The following is a 20,452-nucleotide window of genomic DNA, read 5'->3' on the forward strand; positions in this document are numbered from 1 at the left end:
CTGCAATTCACACAGGGTGCTTGATAATTAATTCTCAAGCTGGGCATTCACCAATGCTTGAAGGCATGATTCTGAACCATTTCTTTTAAAAAGCAAGACCCACAGGGCAAGAGACATAGTGTAGTGGGTAGGGCAGCTGCCTTGCATGCATCTGACCCTGACTTGAACCCCAGCATTCCATATGGTCCCCAAGTCTGCCAGGAGTGATCCCTGAAAACAGAGCCAGAAACCCTGAACACAGTTGGATATGGCCCCAAAGCCAAATATAAATCAGTCTTTTTTTTTTTTTTTTTTTTTACAAAAGCAATACAGTCACTGAATTCATATTTTGATCAGACAAAATAAGACAATAATTTGGGTGTTGGTAATAAAAGCAAATAGATCAAAATTCTGAAGATAAAATGCCTTTATATCTTAGCAGTGTTAATATTATCACGGTAATTTTATGTTCTACATAGATTCTGCAATATGATGATGGGTAGCTTATTTTCACTCCATCTTACTTCTTAAACATCTTTCAGCCAATGGGCCACTTCTTCCTGCTGCCTAAATTTGTAGGCTCTCAAGGATTGTATGTGTTGTTGTGCACGCACGTGCAAATGCATGCTTTTTCCTTCTATTAAGTCAAATAATTAAGTAGTTAAATCTGCTATAAAAATTAAGCATTGCAAGAAGGATTAAAAAGTCTTTAATTTTGGATAATTGAAGAGTGGTTTTTATAATAATCTGAATGGAAGTAAAATAGATAAATTGGTTTGAAGGAAAACCCATTTCTAAATTAAAATTTTAAATAACATATTATGGAACATGATTCACATTATAAACCTTTTTCCATTAGTGAATATAACTGTATTGTCTGGACCCATTAACATACTTCTCTTTTTATATTTCAGCTGCTTACGTTCCATAAGAGAAAGGTTAAAATATACAAAGTTAAAATTTTGGCATGAAATAGTTAAAAATCTTTAAGTCCAAAAGAACAAGTCTGCTAATTAAAATACTATGATTTGGACATTAAAGAAAATTTTCTTTCTTATTGTTTTGATAACAGAAAAGAATTTAACTCAACAGACTCGAGTTAAGGCGGATCTCTTCCTAGGCTTTGTGTGAACCTTGCTGAAAAATAAATGAAACAAATCTAATGCTGGGAAAAACAGAAACCAAAGGAAAAATATGGGGCAGAAGTTCAGGGACTTGTGAAGGAACACAACTTCTTTATAAAACCCAAGTTCTAAAAGAAAAGTCTTCATTCTTTGGGGGTCAGCCTGGTATTCAGTAATATGCTTTATTTTCCCACTAGATCCGCCTGCTTTCAAGAGACAGCAGGGATGTGTTTCGCCTTCTGGGACATGCCTGACTTCCTAATACCACTTGGAAATGGACAGCATTCACCAATCCAATCAACCCTCAGAGGACTCAAATTACGAAGGACTCAGTTTCACTTTCAAGCTGTAAATCATTTAAGCTGTGCTTCTGTAAGGCTTCTCTTGGGAAAAAGGAAAGTTGGTTATGAAGGACAGAAATGACACCCATTTAAAAAGTACCAGGCATCCCTGGAACTGAAGGTTCTAATTCCCTCAAACAGGTTGTTTAAAAGGAAAAGTCTCAGACCCAAGTCTGCGCAGATCTTTGAGTATGTCAAACAAAGATACATTTTACGTCAAGTTGGTTGAATTTTTTAAGAAAAACAGCAACATTAATAAAAGAAATGAAGTTGAATTTGGGATATCTGTGATCACATTTTTTTTTAAAAAAGAGCCTGCTTAGAAATTAACACAGACATTAAATCATTGCCAGAAATAGATTATCCTAGGCTGTGAATCTACCATGGACATTTTAAAGTAGAAAGGAGGCTTTAATCAGACCTTGTCTTAGCAGCATAAGATACTAACTCTCCCATGTAATATCCAACCGCATCCCTGACCATCTTCAAAGATATTTAGATTACTTAAGGGAAGTGCTTTTATCTTATCTCTGAAGGGATATGGCAGAAGGTGAAGCCAAAGGTAAGCAAAATCCATTTACAGGTATCTGTGTTAATAAGCAATTATTAATAAGCTGTTATTATAATAAGCTTATTAACTGTTAATAAGCAATTAACTTCAATTAAAAGTGTGAGAAAATAAAAGTGTGAGAAATAGTTGGATTGCAATGTTCAGATACATATGTGATAGTAAATATGTGGTATTACTTTATGGTGATGGCAGAATAAGGTCCAAGTCCCATCTCTTCTATTTTTTTTTTTTTTAAGCCTACAGCACCCGGTATTCCCAGGCGGTCTCCCATCCAAGTACCAACCAGGCCTGACCCTGCTTAGCTTCCAAATCCGATTTCTTAAAAGGCTAGTTTAGTCCTATGTAGAAGTAGGAAATTCTAGGCATCTTGCTGGGAAAGTACTTAATCTGATGATCAAGTCATGCCTCCCCCCCCCCATGATTTAAGTATGACTGGTCACTGGAGTTTGGCGCCAGGATTATCTAAAAATGGCAAAGCACTTTATCACATCCCTACTGAGTTTCATAATTCCAATTACTATCAATCCTTCAATAGACTAAATTTTATTTAAAACATCATCAAATGGGACCGAAGAGATGGCATGGAGGTAAGGCATTTGCCTTGCATGCAGAGGATGGTGGTTCAAATCCCGGCATCCCATATGGTCCCCCAAGCCTGCCAGGAGTGATTTCTGAGTGTGGAGCCAGGAGTAACCCTTGAGCACTGCTGGGTATGACCCAAAAAACGAACAAAAAACAAAACAAAAAACATCATCAAAGCTAATCATGGAAAAAAACAAACTCAAATCTAACTGGCAGAAAAAAGATGGTCTGTGGCGATAACTCAAGGGCTGGAACACATGAATTGCATGCAGGTCAAAGAGTTGATTCCCAGCACCACATCCTTCCTTGCTCTGGCAGCTATCCATGAACAGTGCTGAGAGAAAGTAGCTCCTGAGCACCAGAATACACCACCCAATCCCCAAACAAAATAAATGGAGAGGAAGCCAAAAAAACCAATAGTTTTGACCTAAATGTTACATTCATTTGCATAGTAAAACAAATTAATGCTAAGTTTCCAAACTCCACTTTCATTGTGTTTTTTGCCCTTTTTCTCCCCTCCAACTTTATTACACTTGGGCAGAATCAATGCTTCAAGAAGTTTTAGTCTTAAATGACTGATTATGAACTTTTCTCTGTGCAACTTGCCCTTTGTTTTTGTTTGTTTGATTTTTAGGTAACCCAGGGGTTACTCCTACCTTTACACTCAGAAATCACTCCTGGCAGGCTCGGGGGACCATATGGGATGCCGGGATTCAAACCACCATCCTTCTGCATGCAAAGCAAATGCCCTACCTCCATGCTATCTCTCTGGCCCCAGATGTTTTATATCAAATTGAAATGTGATAACAACTAAATCTAAAACAAAAGGATTCTATTTGACCAGTACTTTCCTGGTATTTCAACATGTTTATTCTAATAATTTTTTTTTAACACAAAGGAAAGCAGACCCAGTATTCAATCTAAGGAGAAAGTAAATCATAATTCTGATTTCATTTTAAAATCAATCCCACAGCAAGAATGGAAGTTGGGGAAAACTCCTAGCTTTCTCAGTGTTTTAGATACTAAACCACTAGTGAAATCTATGAATTTTATTTCCCAACAATGAAAATGCTCTCATTTTAAGCATAAAGAGACTAAGACTGCTATTAATCCCAGTTGACCAGCCACAAAGCCACACACTTAACATTTACTTCATGACTGAATCAAACCATTTTAATCACATAAACTATGTGACGGTCATTAAGAGAGGAACATTCACCATGAGATTATAAAAACCTGCCTGCCTAGAACATTAACTCATGCTTCTTTTCCCTTCTTTTTTTAAGAGGTGGGGGAGGTCACACCTGGCATTTCTCAGGGGCTACTATCCTTGGTTCTACACTCAGGACTTACTCCTTGTGATGCTGAGGGGACCATATGAGATGCCAGGAATTGAACCTGAGTGGGGTATGTGCAAGGCAAATGCCTTTCCGACTGTACTTTCACTCCTCTTACTCCCTTATTTCTTTGTCACTCCTCCTAATGGACCCTCTTTTGGAAATTAAGTTACATAACTATATCATTCCTCCCAATGGGCCCTTTTCTGAAATTAAAGTTACATAATTATAATAGAATAATAAACATAAACACAACTTCATTGAACCTCAAGAAAGATTTTTTCCCATTACAAATTCTTTGTCAATAAAAAGCTTAACATTATAACTTAAACAAAAAGAGCCACATAATTCTCTTAGGATGAATTTGATGACATAGAATAATACCAAGTACACAAATGAAAAAATACGCAAATTACCTAAATGTGCACCCTTCCTAAAAGATCCTGAGAAAAATAAAATCAATGCTGCCATCTACTGGGAAGCCAAAAGAATCAGGTAATATGCTGGAGTGAAATGAATCCTAGGCCCTAACCTTCCTACAAAAACAACTCAAAATAGTAGCATATCTTAAGCAATTTCTCCTTCAGAGTCCCAGTCTTACAGAGTCTTAGAGTCTTAGAGAAAATACTTTAATTCGAAGTCTGGCCTGTGACAGACTACTTCATGTGAATTTTTCCTCTGATGAGTCTTTCCTCTGACATTGTAAGAGCCATTTGTCCTGATTCTATGGCACAGAAGAGAGAACACAGGAGAAGTGGACACATCCAAAATGCTCATCTGTTCAGAGTGTGTACACAGTAATTTTTATGTCTGTTGCTTCAAACACTTCCTCAATCATTTCAGATACTTTTTCCCATTGAAGACCATCAAGACCACATCCAATCCTGAAAAAGACAAAATATCCATTGTTTTTAATAAAGGAAATCATTCCTTTACCTAGAAAATAACTCCTGTTTTTCAGTTCTAACCACCCCAAACATAAAGACAAATAATCTAGTCTCACACCTATAAGCAGTCATTATGAGGGTTCAGAAGTTAATTCCTGTTCTGAGAGACTCAAGACTTTTTAAATAGCCTTAAATCCCACAGTGAAACAAGCCTCAGTTCTTCAGCTGCTTTATGTTTAGTTGTCACTATCCTACATTTTAAGTATTCCTACAAATGCTTGGGCTCTTTCTGAAATGGAGAAAGTTTGTAATTACCCAACACCATAATTCTGCCTCAGATCTTGGGCTCACAGGAGACTAAGAGGCAATACTTCGGCACACAGTTAAATGTATACTTAAAAGATCTTAACTAAACATACAGACCCTACCAGCCTAAGTAGGAGTACAAACATGTTAATCTTATTTTAGAAACATAAATGGGTCCTAAACTAACAAGATATCTCTGGGAAACAAATGGTACTTTTGTTTGATAAGTAACACAAAGACCCAGTTTTCTTGTAAAAACCCCACATAAAAAGGAAAAAAATAGGACCAATATTCTGGTCCTATACTAAGTTCCTCCACGCTGGGGAGTTTTTTTCTCTTCTTTCCAATTTTTTTATATTTTCTAAATCTGAAAAATGTTTATTATTTTGTGGTGTTGGGTGGTTCAGTGGTGCACAGGGTTCTGGTTCCACATTCAGAATTTTTTCTAGTGGGCTCTGGATCATATGGGATAATGGGGGATCAACCCAGTGACTTCCACATTCAAGGCAAGTACCCTATTTGATATACTATCCAGTTCTTTCTTACTCACTATTTTAATTTGTAAAAATATTGAAGAACATGGAAACTGTCACCATTCCTGCATTAAAAGCTCATTTCTTTAACCTATAAAGGTACTAATTCCTCAGAATACACACCCAGCAGCATTTAGGGGTTACTCCTGGCTCTACTGTCAGAAATCGCTCCTGGCAAGCTCGGGGGACCATATGGGATGCCAGGATTCGAACCACTGTCCTTCTGCATGCAAGGCAAATGCTCCACCTCCATGCTATCTCTCTGGTCCAGAAGAATTTCTCTTTGCCGGAAAGGTAAGTAAGTATTAAGACTTTACCCAGACGTTCCAGGTCTTTACAGAGATATTTCAGAAGAGAGGTACAGTGAAGTATAATTAGTTTTTAAAGAAATAAAGGAGAAAAAGAGAGAGCACTAGCTTCTCCAGAAAGAAAAGAGCCCAGAGTGACCTTTTGGTGAAGATTATATAAAATTTCCATAACCATCTTTGTATTCTTAATACAAGTAGAAATTAATCAAAGACACTGAACTTATGGTGGTTCATTCTTGAGTACACATGATAACCTTTAATTGTAACTGGTATTAGTGGCTTGGAATTCAGTGGCTACAAGAATTTCCCGCTCTTAAAAAGTCTTTAATCTCAAAAGCCTTCATGCCTTGGGGCAGGTTTAGGTTTCATATAGTGTTTCACCCAACATTACCAAGACCTTCTATCTCTCTGACTTCAATAATATGAAGATGTTTTCTCGGCAATTTATTCACAGTACTGACCAAAACCAGACAAGGAGTATAAAACATAAAACTCAGTAGTGAAAATAAACAATTTTCTTTGCACAGGATTAATTTCGGGGCATGTTAAAGTACCCAGATGAAAATCAATCATGCAGTTTTGGTTTTTGAACTTCTACAGTCTCAGAAATAAGGGCTAAGTTTCGGGCAGAGAATTCAGCAGTGCTAGAATTCATCATCAATGTAACTGAGTAATGGCTCTTCCCGAATGGATAGAAGCAGATATTTTCATTATCCTAATCAATTAAATTCAGGCTAATAAATTAGTAAATCATGGTTTGACTACTATTTATAGTGATCACAGAAAATTTTTAAATTTTCTTTATCTTTAAGTCATTGTTCTGAGTTAGTCTAAACTTCTAAATCACTTGTTTCACTGTATGGACATAACCCCTAACCATAAAGTCTTTAGTTAGGGCCCTGGATTCCCTTACCTGGGCATGGAGAGGTCTGTGACTCCATTCTGCAGACAATGAGACTTCATGGCTTCTAAACTCTTCTGCAAGGTTTCGTAAGTTGGCTTGTGTGAAACCCTTTTTTTTGTAATCTAAGTACAAAAAAAGAATTCAAATTTCCAAATAGCCAATAAAAGTCATAACATTCATAACATGCATTTTTATAGCATAAACTAAGAGAAAAGCTATAGATCCTTCCAGTTATGTATGACCCTCTAGGAAATCCACCAGTGTCTAGGTGGTGGACACTAGACACTGCCTTATAAATAACTTACTTTTCATAGGAAGCTCAGAATATTAGCAGTCTATGCTTATTGTCCATTGTTTTTAAGCCAATAAGGAGACACTTTGGCTTCTACAAGGTAAGTTGCTTCTCTGTAACAGAAACTACCTGAAAACTTCCGGTTAACTTATTCAGTCCTCCTAAGCACAAGTCAACCTAAGTCACACAGGCTTACAGAAGGTCAGGACCTACCACTGTCCTCAACAAAACCGCACTTTTTCTGGAACTGAAGAACATTTAAACAGTGAAAAAAATCTACAGTCAAGCAGTAATCATAAAAGGAGCAAGATATATTTGGCACTACATTTACTAAGAAATAAAAAAAAGGGCTAGAGTGATTTCTGAGCACAGAGCCAGGAGTAACCGAGCTCCGCCAGTGAGCTCCCTCCCCCCCCCCCAAAGCAGCAAAACTAGAGAAAAATCCCATTGTCATCCCTAACATGTCATTTTTATCTCACCGTGTTTATTAAATAATTAAAAGATATGGTGTGAGACACAGACCCAACTTTTGTAAATCTTATGACAGGTTTTTGAGAAATGGTATAATTCAGGGGGGTCAGTTCTCAGTGGCGCAAGGTAGGGCATTTGCCTTGCACTCGCTAGGATGGACCATGGTTCGATCCCCCGGAATCACATATGGTCCCCCAAACCAGGAGTGATTTCTGAACACATAGCCAGGAGTAATCCCTGAGCATCACCGGGTATGGCCCAAAAACCAAAACCAAAACCAAAAAAAAAAAAAAAGAAATCCTTTCCCCTTGAAACTAGGGTGTAGTGTCATGCTCCTATTCGATTTCTGGCTCCAAATACTGACTATCAAGTCTGAATTGGCTTGAGAATAGAACTTAAGATATCTGTGGTTCTCAGAATATACTGAATATGCTGTAGACAAAGAGAAAGGAGAGTCCTGGTAATATACGTTGGAATAAACAGTCTGGAACTGAAACTAAATTCAAGATATGAAGACCTTTGAGACAAAAGACCCATCAAAGGAGCCAATAAAATCACAAAGAAACAGAGTTCCAGGTCCAGAACAGCAATGGATCCCACAGCATCACCAAGAATGTATGAACAGGGCCCGGAGAGATAGCACAGCGGTGTTTGCCTTGCAAGCAGCCGATCCAGGACCAAAGGTGGTTGGTTCGAATCCCGGTGTCCCATATGGTCCCCCGTGCCTGCCAGGAGCTATTTCTGAGCAGACAGCCAGGAGTAATCCCTGAGCACCGCCGGGTGTGGCCCAAAAAACCAAAAAACCAAAAAACCAAAAAAAAAAAAAAAAAAAAAAGAATGTATGAACAAAAGCTATAATAAGAACGTACTTAATGAAAGAGCTAAGAATAATCCTTTAACAACACCCAGTAAGGCCAAAATCCCCCACTCCCACTAAAAGCTATAGGCACTAAAACAAACAAAAACCCCACACATGACACTCCCCCCAAATCCCTCCAAGCCAAAAACCAATAATGAACCACCTGGAGTTCAATGCCCTTACCCCAGGAAAAGACCCATTAATTAATTGCTACTTATATAAAAAAAATTGGGACAAAGGTGATCATGGAGAGTAACCATACATAACCTTCACCAAAAAGTCATTCTGAGCTCTTTCCACTCTGGAGAAGCCAGTGTTCTCTCTTGAGCACGGATCTTTATCTTTTTCTCCCTTTATTTCCCGAATAAACTTGTTTTACTTCACTATTCCTCTCCTTCTGAAATTCTCTGTAAAGGAAGGAGATAGGCCCGGAATGCCTGAGTAAGATTTAAGACTTACTTTCCTTCCCAGCAAAGAGAAATCCCTCTCTCCACCTGGGTTCTGCAGCACCCCAAGAAATCGGATGGCAAGGATCATTTTCCCATGCTGGGCAGAACAGGTGGTACTGAAGGTTTGGTTTGAAGAGCACTTTCTGGGGATGATGTGAGGGAAGGTAGTTCCATGCAGGTGCTCCTAATGATCTCTCATCAGTTCTAGATTTGTCCAGGCTTCCTCAGGTGGATAGAGAAGGAAGCTGGAGACCCAAGGCCACTTCTGATCCCTTACTTCACACAACCCACCTAGAGAAGGGAACCCAACTCCTTTTAGGTTGTCACCTCTCCTCCTTGTAGCAAACACAATTGCATTACAGCCTGTTCACCAATTCCTAGAAGGTACTGAACATCAGTCCATCTTACCAAGTAATATATGAATCGCTCATCTCTCTTCAGAACAGCCACTTCTCCAGATTTCTTTTCTAGTAAAAAGTTATTAGATAGTAAAGGAAAAGAAAATCAAAGTACTCATGTGCATGCTTAGTTTTAAAGTATCTTTACACCTAAGTTTGCATCAGAAGTAGAAATAATTTTCAACTCTGAAGAAACCTATCTCGGGGCCGGGTAGGTGGCGCTGGAGGTAAGGTGTCTGCCTTGCAAGCGCTAGCCAAGGAAGGACCGCGGTTCGATCCCCCGGCGTCCCATATGGTCCCCCCAAGCCAGGGGCGATTTCTGAGCACATAGCCAGGAGTAACCCCTGAGCGTCAAACGGGTGTGGCCCAAAAACCAAAAAAAAAAAAAAAAAAAGAAGAAACCTATCTCTTATGAATGCTTGGAACTTTCTCAGCCTTCTTAACAACTGTATGCCTGGGGCTGGAGATATATTACAATGGGAAAGGACTTGCTGGGAATGTAGCTGGCCAGGGTTTGATTCCCATAACACCACCAGAAACAGAGGGCCAGGAGTAAGCCCTGAGAACATCCTAGTGTGGCCAAAAAAAAAAAAAAAAAAAAAAAAAAAAAACACCAGAAAAATCAAGTTTGGGTGCTGGAATGATAATACAGTAGATAAGGTGCTTGCCTTGCATGTGGGTCAACTCAGGATCAATTCCCAGCAACACATATGGCCCCACAGCCCATTAAGAGGGATCCCTGAGCACCGAAGCAGGAGTAAGTGGAGTACCACTGTTTGTATGTCAAAAAAGTAAAAAACAAAGCCAGAGAGATAGCATGGAAGTAAGGCATTTGCCTTGCATGCAGAAGGACGGTGGTTCGAATCCGAGCACCTCATATGGTCCCCAGAGCCTGCCAGGAGCAATTTCTGAGCATAGTCAGGATAACCTGAGTGCTGCTGGTTGTACCCAAAAACCAAAAACACAAAAAACAAGAACAAAAGGATAAAAAACAAACAACCTCCCCCAAAAGATCCCACCAAAACCGTATGCCAGCCTGGAACTGCCAGGAATGAACCCTGAGCAAAGCAAAGTATGGTCCCAAAAGCAAAAATAAGTGGGGGGGGGAGGGAGTACAAAGAAAATACCTCCTTCGTAATCCTTAACTTTTATTTTGTTATTTATTTTATTTCTATTTTATTTTATCTTCTCTTTCTTGGACTTATTGGAGGCTATTTGCTCACAGGTAACTCCTGGCAGTGCTTGATGGAACCAATCTGATACTAGAGAATCACACGTAGTTCCAAATGAAGGGCAAGGAAAATTCCTAAATCTCTGTATTATTTCTCTGATCCAACTAGAAACTTTACTTACAATTATGCCTCCCTTATATACCCTCTTATCCTGCTATTTACAAATTTAAAACTTGCATTTGGGGGGCCTGAGTGGTGGAGCATGCAGTAAGGCCTCTGCCTAGGACAGACTGCGGTTCGATTTTCCCTCCACCCCCACCCCGCATTCTGAGAGCATAGCCAGGAGTAACCCCTAAGCATCACCCGGTGTGGCCCAAAAACCAACCAACCAACCAACCAACCAACAAAAATCCTTACATTTGAGTCCCGAGCGATAGCACAGTGCCAACCCAGGTTTGATTCCGGCATTCCATATGATTCCAAGCCTGCCAGGAGTGATTTCTGAACACAGCCATATATGGCAGAAAAACAAAGAAAAAGCCCCAAAACTTGCATTTGGGGCCAGAGATAGTAGAGCAGGTAGATCGCTTTGCAGGTAGCCAACCTGCTCCCTGATATCCCCATACTCTCTTCTGAGTACCACCAAGAGTAATTCTTGAGTACTGAGCCAACAGGATTCCTGGGCATCAATGGCTTTGTCCCCAAATCCTTGAGGGAGGGCACCAAAAACAAAACAAAAACCAAAACTCTTGCATTTATCAGCTAAATAAGCTACAAACCAAAGTTCATGTGTTAAGTCTTCTGCAGAATACAGATATATAAAAAGGTTATTATTAAAGTTTTTCAATTTGGAGCTATAATTAGAAAAAAATTACAATGTAGTTAAGAAATTTGTTTTGCAAATGTTAGGGTCAGAATCACCAGAGAAGACTGATTCAGTTAATTTGGACTGTGCTCGCTCTGAGAAGATCCTCATGTAAAGATTCTAATTCACATCTACGGTTTCAAATCATTGGCAGAAAGTGTTAGGTGGGGGGCATAAACAGGTTTCTAAACTCTAAATTAAAACAGAAATAGTAGATCATGAATACAAAAATGATCACCTGTATACTTTTCAGAGATATGCACTATCAAAAAAGTTTTATGACATTATTTTTTTGATTTGGGGATTGGGTGGTTTTTGAATATTTGGAACAACTCTTTGTTTTTGAGTCACACCAGGAGATACTCAGGGGTTAATCCTGCTTCTGGGCTCAGAAATCGCTCCTGGCAGGCATTGGGGGTGGGTGGGGGGAGAACCATATGGGATGCGGGGATTCGAACCACCATCCCTCCTGGGTTGTCTGAGTATAAGGCAAACGCCCTATCGCTGTTATTTCTCCAGTCCCTGACAACTCTTTAATACACTGGGTCTTTGGTTTAATATTAAGTACACAAACTAGAGGCCATTTTCCTGAAGGAAAAACTAAAAGCTAAGTAGTAGGTGGTTAGATATACCACATCATAAAAAAATTATTAAAAAAATTTTAAAAATATAAAAAAAAACCTAGAAGCAGTAGTAGGTGGTCAGATATACCCTCTGCACATACATCTTGTCTACTAAGTATAACAGGATGTCAAAATAAGCTTTAACCAAGACAGGAGAGTAAGCTGTCAAAACAAAAAAAACTCACGTTGACTTAATAGATCCTGCACCCCTCCAAATTTCTTCTTGAAGAGAACAGCTATTCCAGCACCCATCCGACAATCCTCACTGATACAGTGGGCTAAAGAGTCTGTTTTGGGGCATGCAAAAAGATCTCCTTTGACATAAGTGATCTAAAACGTGCAAAGTGAGAGAAAAATGTTCCGATTATTCACAGGTAAAGATTGCTTTCTTTCCTAACCTTTTTCGATGTTTCCCAGCATGACTCCTCCCCCCTAGATGTCAAGGCAGACCATCAACATTTAAGAACTTAAAAGTCACACATGGTCCAGGTCTGATGTGTAAATCAACCAGAGCAAGACAATTGTTGACTGAATCAAAAGGTGTTTGAGCTTTGGACAGGTTGTCAGGGGATTTATTACGTATTCCACATTAAGTTAAATTGGTAGTAGTTGTTACGCACTCTGCTTCCCTCCGGATCTTCCTTGGAGTTTCCGGCCATGATACCGAAAGGTTATCTCCCGAATCTAAGTGTTTCTCCGAGCTAAGAGAGGGGTGGAGGGAAAAGGAAGCAAACTTAGTTAGGGAGCCCAAAACGCTGGGATTCGTTTTGCCCTGACTCCATCCTAAAATTGAAACGCCCGGAGCGAGTTCGTTGGGCCTCCAGGAGGGAGGGAACACCAAACGAAACTAAACTCTTCCAGGGTAAGTGAGAGGCAGAGGTGGGTTGGGGTGCGGCCTGGCCGGGCCCACAGATATTTTCGCGCGCTCCCAGAGGACAAGGTCCGCCTTCCTCGTAGTTGGCGCGGAGGGCTCACATTTGTTTCTCCCTTGGAGGGGTTGGGCCTTTTAAGAGAAATGCAAGCGGGGCCAGAGAGATAGCATGGAGGTAGAGCATTTGCCTTGCATGCAGAAGGATAGTCCCAGATGGTGCCCAGAGCGTAGAGCCAGGAGGAACCCCTGAGCACTGCTGAGTGTGGCCCCAAAAGAAAAGAAAAACACAAAAAAGGGCCTTAGGGGCCGGAGAGATAAGATAGCATAGAGGTAGGGCGTTGTCCGGCATGCAGAAGGTCGGTGGTTCGAATCCCATATGACATCCCATATGGTTTCCCCGAGCCTGCCAGGAGCGATTTCTGAGTGTAGAGCCAGGGGTAAGCCCTGAACACTGCCGGGTGTGATCCCAAAACAAAAGGACAAATGCAAGGGCTTGGCCACATCCCCCTCAGCCACAACCAAGGGGGAATGTTGAGTAAGAAGAGCTGGAAGGCGGCCTCTTGAGAAAGACTCCCTTCTCTTCTCCTTTCCACTGGGTTGGAGAGCGGTGGGAAGAATCTGACTGCGGGAAGCCTCCCCGTCCGGTCTCCTACCCTGGGGCGGGCCAGCGAGAGCGATGAGCCTTTTCCTGGGATCCAGTGGGGAGGAATCGTGAGGCCCTAAACAAAAATCCCAAAGTGCGGGAGATGGTTCACTAGAAACTGGAGTTGGCCGTTAAGAGGCCCCGCCTACAACAAGGTGGGGAGACGCATTAGGCCTTAGATAGGGGAGCCCGGGTGAGGAGCCAATCCGGCCACAGCTCTGAATTGCTTGCACTTAAAACATGGCGCCGACCCTCCGGGAACTGGGCCGAAGCGAGGCCCCTCTAGCTAACCGAACTAGCACTCTTTGGTAATGGCTGCTGAACTTCCGGCGCTAAATTTCGTCCCCAGGCTCCCGCCTCCCTGCTGGGCATGCGTACACCGAGAACGGATCACTGCGCTTGCGCATTAGCCCCGAGGGAGGGCGAGTGTGTTTCTCCAGCGGACAGAGTGGGGAAAGCCCTGGAAAGGGAGGTGGGGGCTCAGGGGGAGAAGAGTTAGCGCCTGCGTAGTAATTACGTTTCGGCGGGTGTTTGAGTTGGAGGAAGTGCCTTAGCGGGAAGGCGCCTGCGTACTTTTTCCGCCCGGGCGGGTGCCAATTTCAGAGCTGTGGGCGTGGCCCCAAGAGATGCCTGCGCAGTGCGTTCTCCGTCTGGGGGCGTGGCCACCATGGGGCGTGGTCTCAGGGCGCCTGCGCGAAGGCGGTTGGAGGGAGGCCCGAGTCCCCCTTTGTTCGAGTTCGCCATTTTGCTAGGCAGCGGCAGTGGCGGCGGCAGCGGCGGCTGGAGCCTCTGATTGGGTTTCGGGGTCCGGTACTGGAGCCAATCAGCGCGGGCAGCGAACCGGGGGAGCGCGGCACGGTGAGTGTGAGGAGCCAATATCCAGCGGCCCAGAGCCGGCCCCAGCGCCCCGATTGGCGGGTCCCGCTGACCACTCAGAGGAGGCCCAGGCGCCTGCCGAGCCCCGGGAGTCGAGCCGGACCCGGCCGAGCCGGGTGGTGGGCTGGCCCGGGCCCGGAGCCTGGGGACGTCCGGGCGGAGCACTCCCCACCGAAGCCTGCAGGGGGCCGTCCCGAATGGGCATGGCGGTCCCAGGAGCAGGCTTCTGGGGGTCCAGACTCGATTGCATGGGAAGTGCATGTCGGGGTGCAACGCCGTGCCCCCGAACTCCTGGCCCCAGGCTCCGAGGTTCCAGGCTCCGAGGTGGGAGCCTGGCTTTGCAGCGGTTTCTCGACCTCTCAGCTTCCCGCTTCAACCCAAGCGTCTTGCACTTCCCGCTCTCGGGTCCTCGGATCAGGCCCTCCCGCCACTGGGGCCTGGCGCACCCCATCCCTCCCTACTGAACCCCAGTGGGTCGGAAGGAAGGCCTGGGCACAGATGCCTGCTGCCCCAGAGTGCGTTGGGGAAGAGGGGCGACTCACACCCTTCTTGGCACTGGGCGATCCCGCCTCCGCAGGTCGAGTTGTGGCCCCATCTCCCCCCTTTCCCCGAAAGCCAAGCCCCTCCTCCCGGTCCGCTGGACCCAGGTCTCGGGGCTCGGTTACCACCCCCTTCTGGCTCGTCATTTCCTCCCCTTCCCGCCTGCTTGCAGCTCTAGCCGCTCACCTAATTCTTGGGGGGCCCAACCCCGCTGTCTCCCTATTCTTCCTGGGCAGTAAGGCCAGGCCATTGGGTCCCTGGAAGGAACCCCATTCTTCGAAGATTGCTACCCTTCTTTCTACCGTCCTTTCCGCAGAAGCTGCACACGTTGTCTTTTATTTTATTCCCGGTGCAGTGCCTTTCCTTCCCTTCTGCACCTTAGCAGGTCCCCCCTGCAATGTGTCAGGCTTGACTCGGATCTATCCATGTCGATCTATAGAATTCTTTTTTTCTAATGTTTTTTGCTCTCCCCATCTTAATCAGTTTCCCAGTGGAGGCTTACAGGAACTTAATAGTGTTGTGAGGAGGGGGTTTATTAAAGGAAGGAGGAAATGCCCTTTGACAACTAAGTATCAGGCATGGATCTTGATCCTGTGGAGTGGAGGGAGTGAACGGGTAGAGGTCTCTTAAGAACTTACTTCCCTTGCCAGGTGGAGCTTGACTGCTGAAAAATGACAGGAGGTAATGCTAGGAGGCCCAGTTTCGTTTTGTGCATTACACTGATAAGCAAACTATTAGCTGCAGCCTTACTGGGAGTCATCCTGTGGCCACACTTGAATGGATTTGAAGGACTGCTCGGGGCTGATTGTAAAGCTTCTGTAAAGGTGCCTGCTTGTGTTTTTTTTTCTCTTTTTGGTTTTTGGGTCACACCGGGTGATGCTCAGGGGTTACTCCTGGCTATGCGCTCAGAAATTGCTCCTGGCTTGGGGGACCATATGGGATGCTAGGAGATCAAACCGTGGCCCGCCCCCTGCAAGGCAAATGCCCTACCTGCCCTATCGCTTTGTAGCTTGTATCACCGCTCTGGCCCCTGCTTGTGCTGCTTTTGATGGGGTAGGTAGGCTGGAACACTGGGCAGTAGTTGGGGGTGGGGGTTAGGCTGGAAAACAACTGATAAAAAGCACTTGTCTAGATTAGGAATTTTGCAGAAACAGTTATTTGTGAAGCTGCAAAGAAGAGGAATTAGGAGGGCCTCCACAGATTGGAAAAACAAATTTCTGACTTGTGAGGTTATGCCCACAAGAATTGCTGACTTGTTAAAACAGGGAGACTTCTCTTAGGACTTGTAAAAACTTATATTCTTGTAAAGTCCTAACTGCTGTCACTGACTTTATAGAGTAGATCTTACTATATAGTTTTCCATTATTATGTTTACTAAGGTCATTTATTTAACTGGTGGGTTTCAGAAAAACCTTGATCTTTTTACTACTAAATATTTTCCCCCAATGAGTTTTTCATTTTAATTGTTTCAACTTAATTTATACAGTATGTGAATTAGTTGGAATAGTGTGACTTTCTTCTTTGGTATTTTAAAATGTCTTGCCATGAATGCATCTAGAAGATGCATCTGGGAGATACAAAATAATCCCCATAGTATAAACATAATACCCATAAACAATAGAAATAGGTTGCAGTTAGTACATCAGTATGACATTTCATACTTGGAATTGGTCGCTGCTGAGAGCTAGTGATATGCATTATGCTCCTGTAACTTTGTAAACTACTGTCCCTTAAAGGAAAAAAAAAAGGGGTGGGAGTAGTTAAAGTGGTAGAAAGAGAGGGAGGAAGTGATATCTGTGCTAGTGGCAGGCTGGGAGGAAGGGTTGGTGGGGCTGGGACTGGAGGGAAACTAAGGAAGTTGGTTTTGGGAAATGAACACTGGAGAAGGGAAAGGTATTGAACAATATATAGACTGAAACTACACTAGCAACAACTTTTTAACTCTTATCTCCTAGTCATTTATTAAAAGCAAAAGATGTCTATTGCTATTTTAAAACCACCAAGCTCTCCATACTTAACTGGAAAAGGTAGTTTGTCATCTGGTCACTGTTTTTGCTATACACCTCTGTATTTTCACCAGTTACCAGAAAACTTAGCTTTGGATGTTTGTTTTGTTTTTGTTTGTTTGTTTTTGGTTTTTGGGCCACACCCGGCAGTGCTCAGGGGTTACTCCTGGCTGTCTGCTCAGAAATAGCAGGCACGGAGGACCATATGGGACACCGGGATTCGAACCAACCACCTTTGGTCCTGGATCGGCTACTTGCAAGGCAAACACCACTGTGCTATCTCTTCGGACCCAACTTAGCTTTTTTATACCTCGGATTTTAAGCAATAATTTTCTGATCTCTAGCATTCTTGACATGTAAGTCTTTTATTTGTCTGCAGCTCAGAGGCCACACTTTTGTTTTTAATGCTTGGGAACTTCATCCCTTTTGATATCACATATATAAACCATCACATTTAAGATGAATTCAGACGCTAGATTTTACTAAAGCTGTCCTTAATTTATGCGCAGCTGTAAGAGGTCTCTATCATCCAGACTTAATCATTTTTTTGTGTTTTGGTTTTTGAGCCACACCTGGCGGTTACTCCTGGTTAACACCAGGGGTTACTACTGTCTCTGCCATCAGAAATTGGTCCTGGCAGGCTGGGGCGACCATGTGGGATGCCCGGGATTGAACCTGGATCAGTCCTGGGTCAGCTGCGTGCAAGGTAACAAGCCCTACCACTATTCTATGTCTCAGGCCCCCAATCATTTTCTTTTAAACACTCAGTACAGTGCTACATGGTGCATCATTAGTGAAGACAAGTCCCCTCCTCCAAGAAACAAAAGAAAACAGCCCAGTCTAGAAACAGTTGTAAGAATATAGAAGAGCTAGAGAGTCTATTTTGGTGGTTTGTGGGTTTTTAGTTCTTGGGCCACAGAAAGGTCAGTGCTCAAAGCTTACTCCTGACTCTTAGTTCAAGGCAGGAGGAGGCAATATAGGATGCTGGAAATTGAAACACATGAAGATAAGCACTGTACCTGCTATGCTCTCACCCCAGCTCTGGAGAGCCCTTTTTGTTCTCCAGTCTTGGACACAAATCAGGTGTTGCTTGTTGAGCTGTGAAATCAATATAGTGGGCCGTTATAACTTTTTAAGATCAGAAAAATAATAAAATTTCTGTTACTTTTGTAACGTGTTACCTGTGCTCTGAAGCTGTGGCCAAAAATGTCTGAAAGCTGATTTTTTACCTGTGGTGATTGTCAAATAGGATAAATTGATGGGCTTTTCACACCTATTACTTTTCTGTGGGTTTTAGGCTTAAAATGTGTACAGATCCAAATGCAAGCTTATATTTTACAAACATTAAAAAAAAACTTGTCTCATATCAGACAGTTTCATGTCTAGTCATTACACTTTACTTTAAAAACTAAAAATGTACACTGTGATGAGTGGTTTTGGAATTATGTACATAGGAATTCATTATTATTACCAACGTTGTAAGTCACAGGACCTCAATTAATAAAAATGTTTTTAAATAAAAAAAATGTGTACAGATCCACATAGATTGTTCCCGGTAATTGTGGGGTTTTTTTTGTTTGTTTGTTTTGTTTTTAGGTTATGTGTGTGAAGTGGGGAAGGAAGAAGTTTTACATAAACACTTTTTTTTTTTTTTGGTTTTTGGGTCACTCCTGGCAGGCTCAGGGGATCATATGGGATGCCGAGATTCGAACCACCGACCTTCTGCATGAAAGGCAAACGCTTTACCTTCATGCTATCTCTCAGGCCCCATAAACACATTTTCTTTTCATTCTGAGTGGAAAAATAAACAAAATCTTTTAGTTTAGAGCAATAGCTAAACTAAATTTGCCTCACTAAATTTTGTTAGAATCTTGAGCAGGAAGCTCCTCCTGGAGCTTCTTATTCCAGATCCATAGAGCACTCACCATTTGCAGCTTCGTTATCATGCTCTAACCTAATCCCTTCCTCCTTTGTACTTGACTTGAGGATGCTTTAGGTTTTTTGCCCTCCAAATAATTTGGGTTTAAATGTTTTTTAAGTTGTTACACTTGTACTACCAGGATAAAATTGGAAAAAATTTTATGAAAGTGTGTTTTTATATTTATATATTGTTTTCATGGGCCTTTTCAGTGAATTTCAATGATTAATCTAGGGAAATGTCTCTTAAAGGAGATTTTCAGTGTGTGTATGGTAGGGTTACTAAGATACGTTCCTTTATTAGCCTTTATTTAAATTTCATTTTGAGGTTACACAGTTTGGTGTTATTATATTGATGACTTTTGCTAAATTTCTACACTTATGTAACCACCACTAACTACAATAGTAATACAAAGTTTCTTCATCACCCAAATAGTTCCTCAGAGGTTCCTCCATCCCACTCACCTTTTCCTTTCTTTAGCACTCTTCTCCAATCATAAGAAGTTACTAATGAGCTTTTCCTAGTGAGCTTTTCATTTTGTTTGTTTACCTTTAACTCAAGATCTCTTTATCTAGATCTCTATATCTAGATCTTGGTCTTCATCTCTAGATATTAATTGTCTTCATGGTTTTGTATAAAAAGAATCACATTCGGCCTGGAGCAATAGCACAGCAGTAAGGCCTTTGCCTTGCACACAGCCAACCTGGGACCGACCTGGGTTTGATTCCCAGCATTTTATATCATCTCTGAACCTGCCAGGAGCGATTTCTGACCATAGAGCCAGGAGTAACCACTGAGCACGTGCGTGCGAGTGTGTGTGTGTGTGTGTGTGTGTGTGTGTGTGTGTGTGCGCGCGTGCGTGCCTGCGTGTGTGTGTGTGTGCGCGTGCGTGTGTGCGCGCAGTCTCTTAGGATTCTGCTTTAGGCAACCAATTTAGAAAAGAAAGCTGGTCTGACCATATAATGGTAAATAATTGTGTGTGTGTTTGTCTGTCCTCACAGCCTCTTAGGATTCTGCTTTAGAAAAGAAAGCTGGTCTGACCATATAATGGTAAATAATTGTGTGTGTGTCTGTCTGTCCTCACAGCCTCTTAGGATTCTGCTTTAGGCAACTGTTTTAGAAAAGAAAGCTGGTTTGACCATATACGATGGGAAATAACTATGAACTTGTTTTGATAGTTCTGTTTCCATTGGTGAACATATGGCCTCTGGCATTCTTTTCTGGGTGAGCTGGATTTAGTCACCTGCCATTTATTGATGGCTCTCAAACTCATCCTAACCTATCATTCTGGTTGTGAGTAACAGGGTTGATCAACATTTATTAAATATCCCAATATTTTAGTATAAATATTTTCAAACATAAAGTTGAGTTACAGTAGATAAGTAACTATCACCTAAAGCAGATATTCCCATACTTTATTCAGCTTACTGCTTCCTTTTAAAAAAATTAAGTTTCCTGCTAATTGCACCCTTGGTTTCTACCACTCATTTGAACGTTCTAAAGGTTTTGGGGCATGGGAAAGTAAGAAAGATTTGAGAAAAAGAAATTTTCCCACTTTGAAAAAGACAGCCTAAGTGTTATGTTTGCCTTCTCAGAT

At 42.2% G+C, this 20,452-nt stretch overlaps 2 protein-coding genes across 4 annotated transcripts in view; one reads left to right on the top strand and one right to left on the bottom strand.

The window, feature by feature from the left end:
* Positions 1-4,266: 4,266 nt before the first annotated feature.
* On the bottom strand, positions 4,267-12,685 carry OARD1 (O-acyl-ADP-ribose deacylase 1). The gene is made up of 5 exons (XM_049765447.1): positions 12,622-12,685; positions 12,187-12,331; positions 9,352-9,410; positions 6,882-6,994; positions 4,267-4,818 (listed from the first exon to the last, which is right to left on the bottom strand). The coding sequence occupies exons 1-5, from the start codon at positions 12,658-12,660 to the stop codon at positions 4,716-4,718; spliced, it is 459 nt and encodes a 152-aa protein (XP_049621404.1). The 5' UTR covers positions 12,661-12,685; the 3' UTR covers positions 4,267-4,715.
* A 1,563-nt stretch (positions 12,686-14,248) lies between these two features.
* NFYA (nuclear transcription factor Y subunit alpha) overlaps positions 14,249-20,452 on the top strand; it is a 35,228-nt gene continuing 29,024 nt past the window's right edge. For all 3 annotated transcript variants that reach the window (XM_049765402.1, XM_049765404.1, XM_049765403.1), the window contains exon 1: positions 14,249-14,373. The gene's annotated coding sequence lies outside the window, so the exon portion shown is untranslated. The remainder of the gene's footprint in view (positions 14,374-20,452) is intronic.

Source organism: Suncus etruscus, chromosome 18 (assembly GCF_024139225.1).
Source record: "Suncus etruscus isolate mSunEtr1 chromosome 18, mSunEtr1.pri.cur, whole genome shotgun sequence".
NCBI lineage: Eukaryota > Metazoa > Chordata > Mammalia > Eulipotyphla > Soricidae > Suncus > Suncus etruscus.

What these genes read in the sequence shown, in the direction of transcription:
- OARD1 (XM_049765447.1), bottom strand. Translation starts at nt 12,660, where the DNA reads ATGGCCGGAAACTCCAAGGAAGATCCGGAGGGAAGCAGA. An exon ending in GCAGGATCTATTAAGTCAAC is followed by an intron (nt 9,411 to 12,186) that starts GTGAGTTTTTTT and finishes ACTTTTTACTAG; the next exon opens with AAAAGAAATCTGGAGAAGTG. An exon ending in AGCGATTCATATATTACTTG is followed by an intron (nt 6,995 to 9,351) that starts GTAAGATGGACT and finishes TTTTGTACTTAG; the next exon opens with ATTACAAAAAAAAGGGTTTC.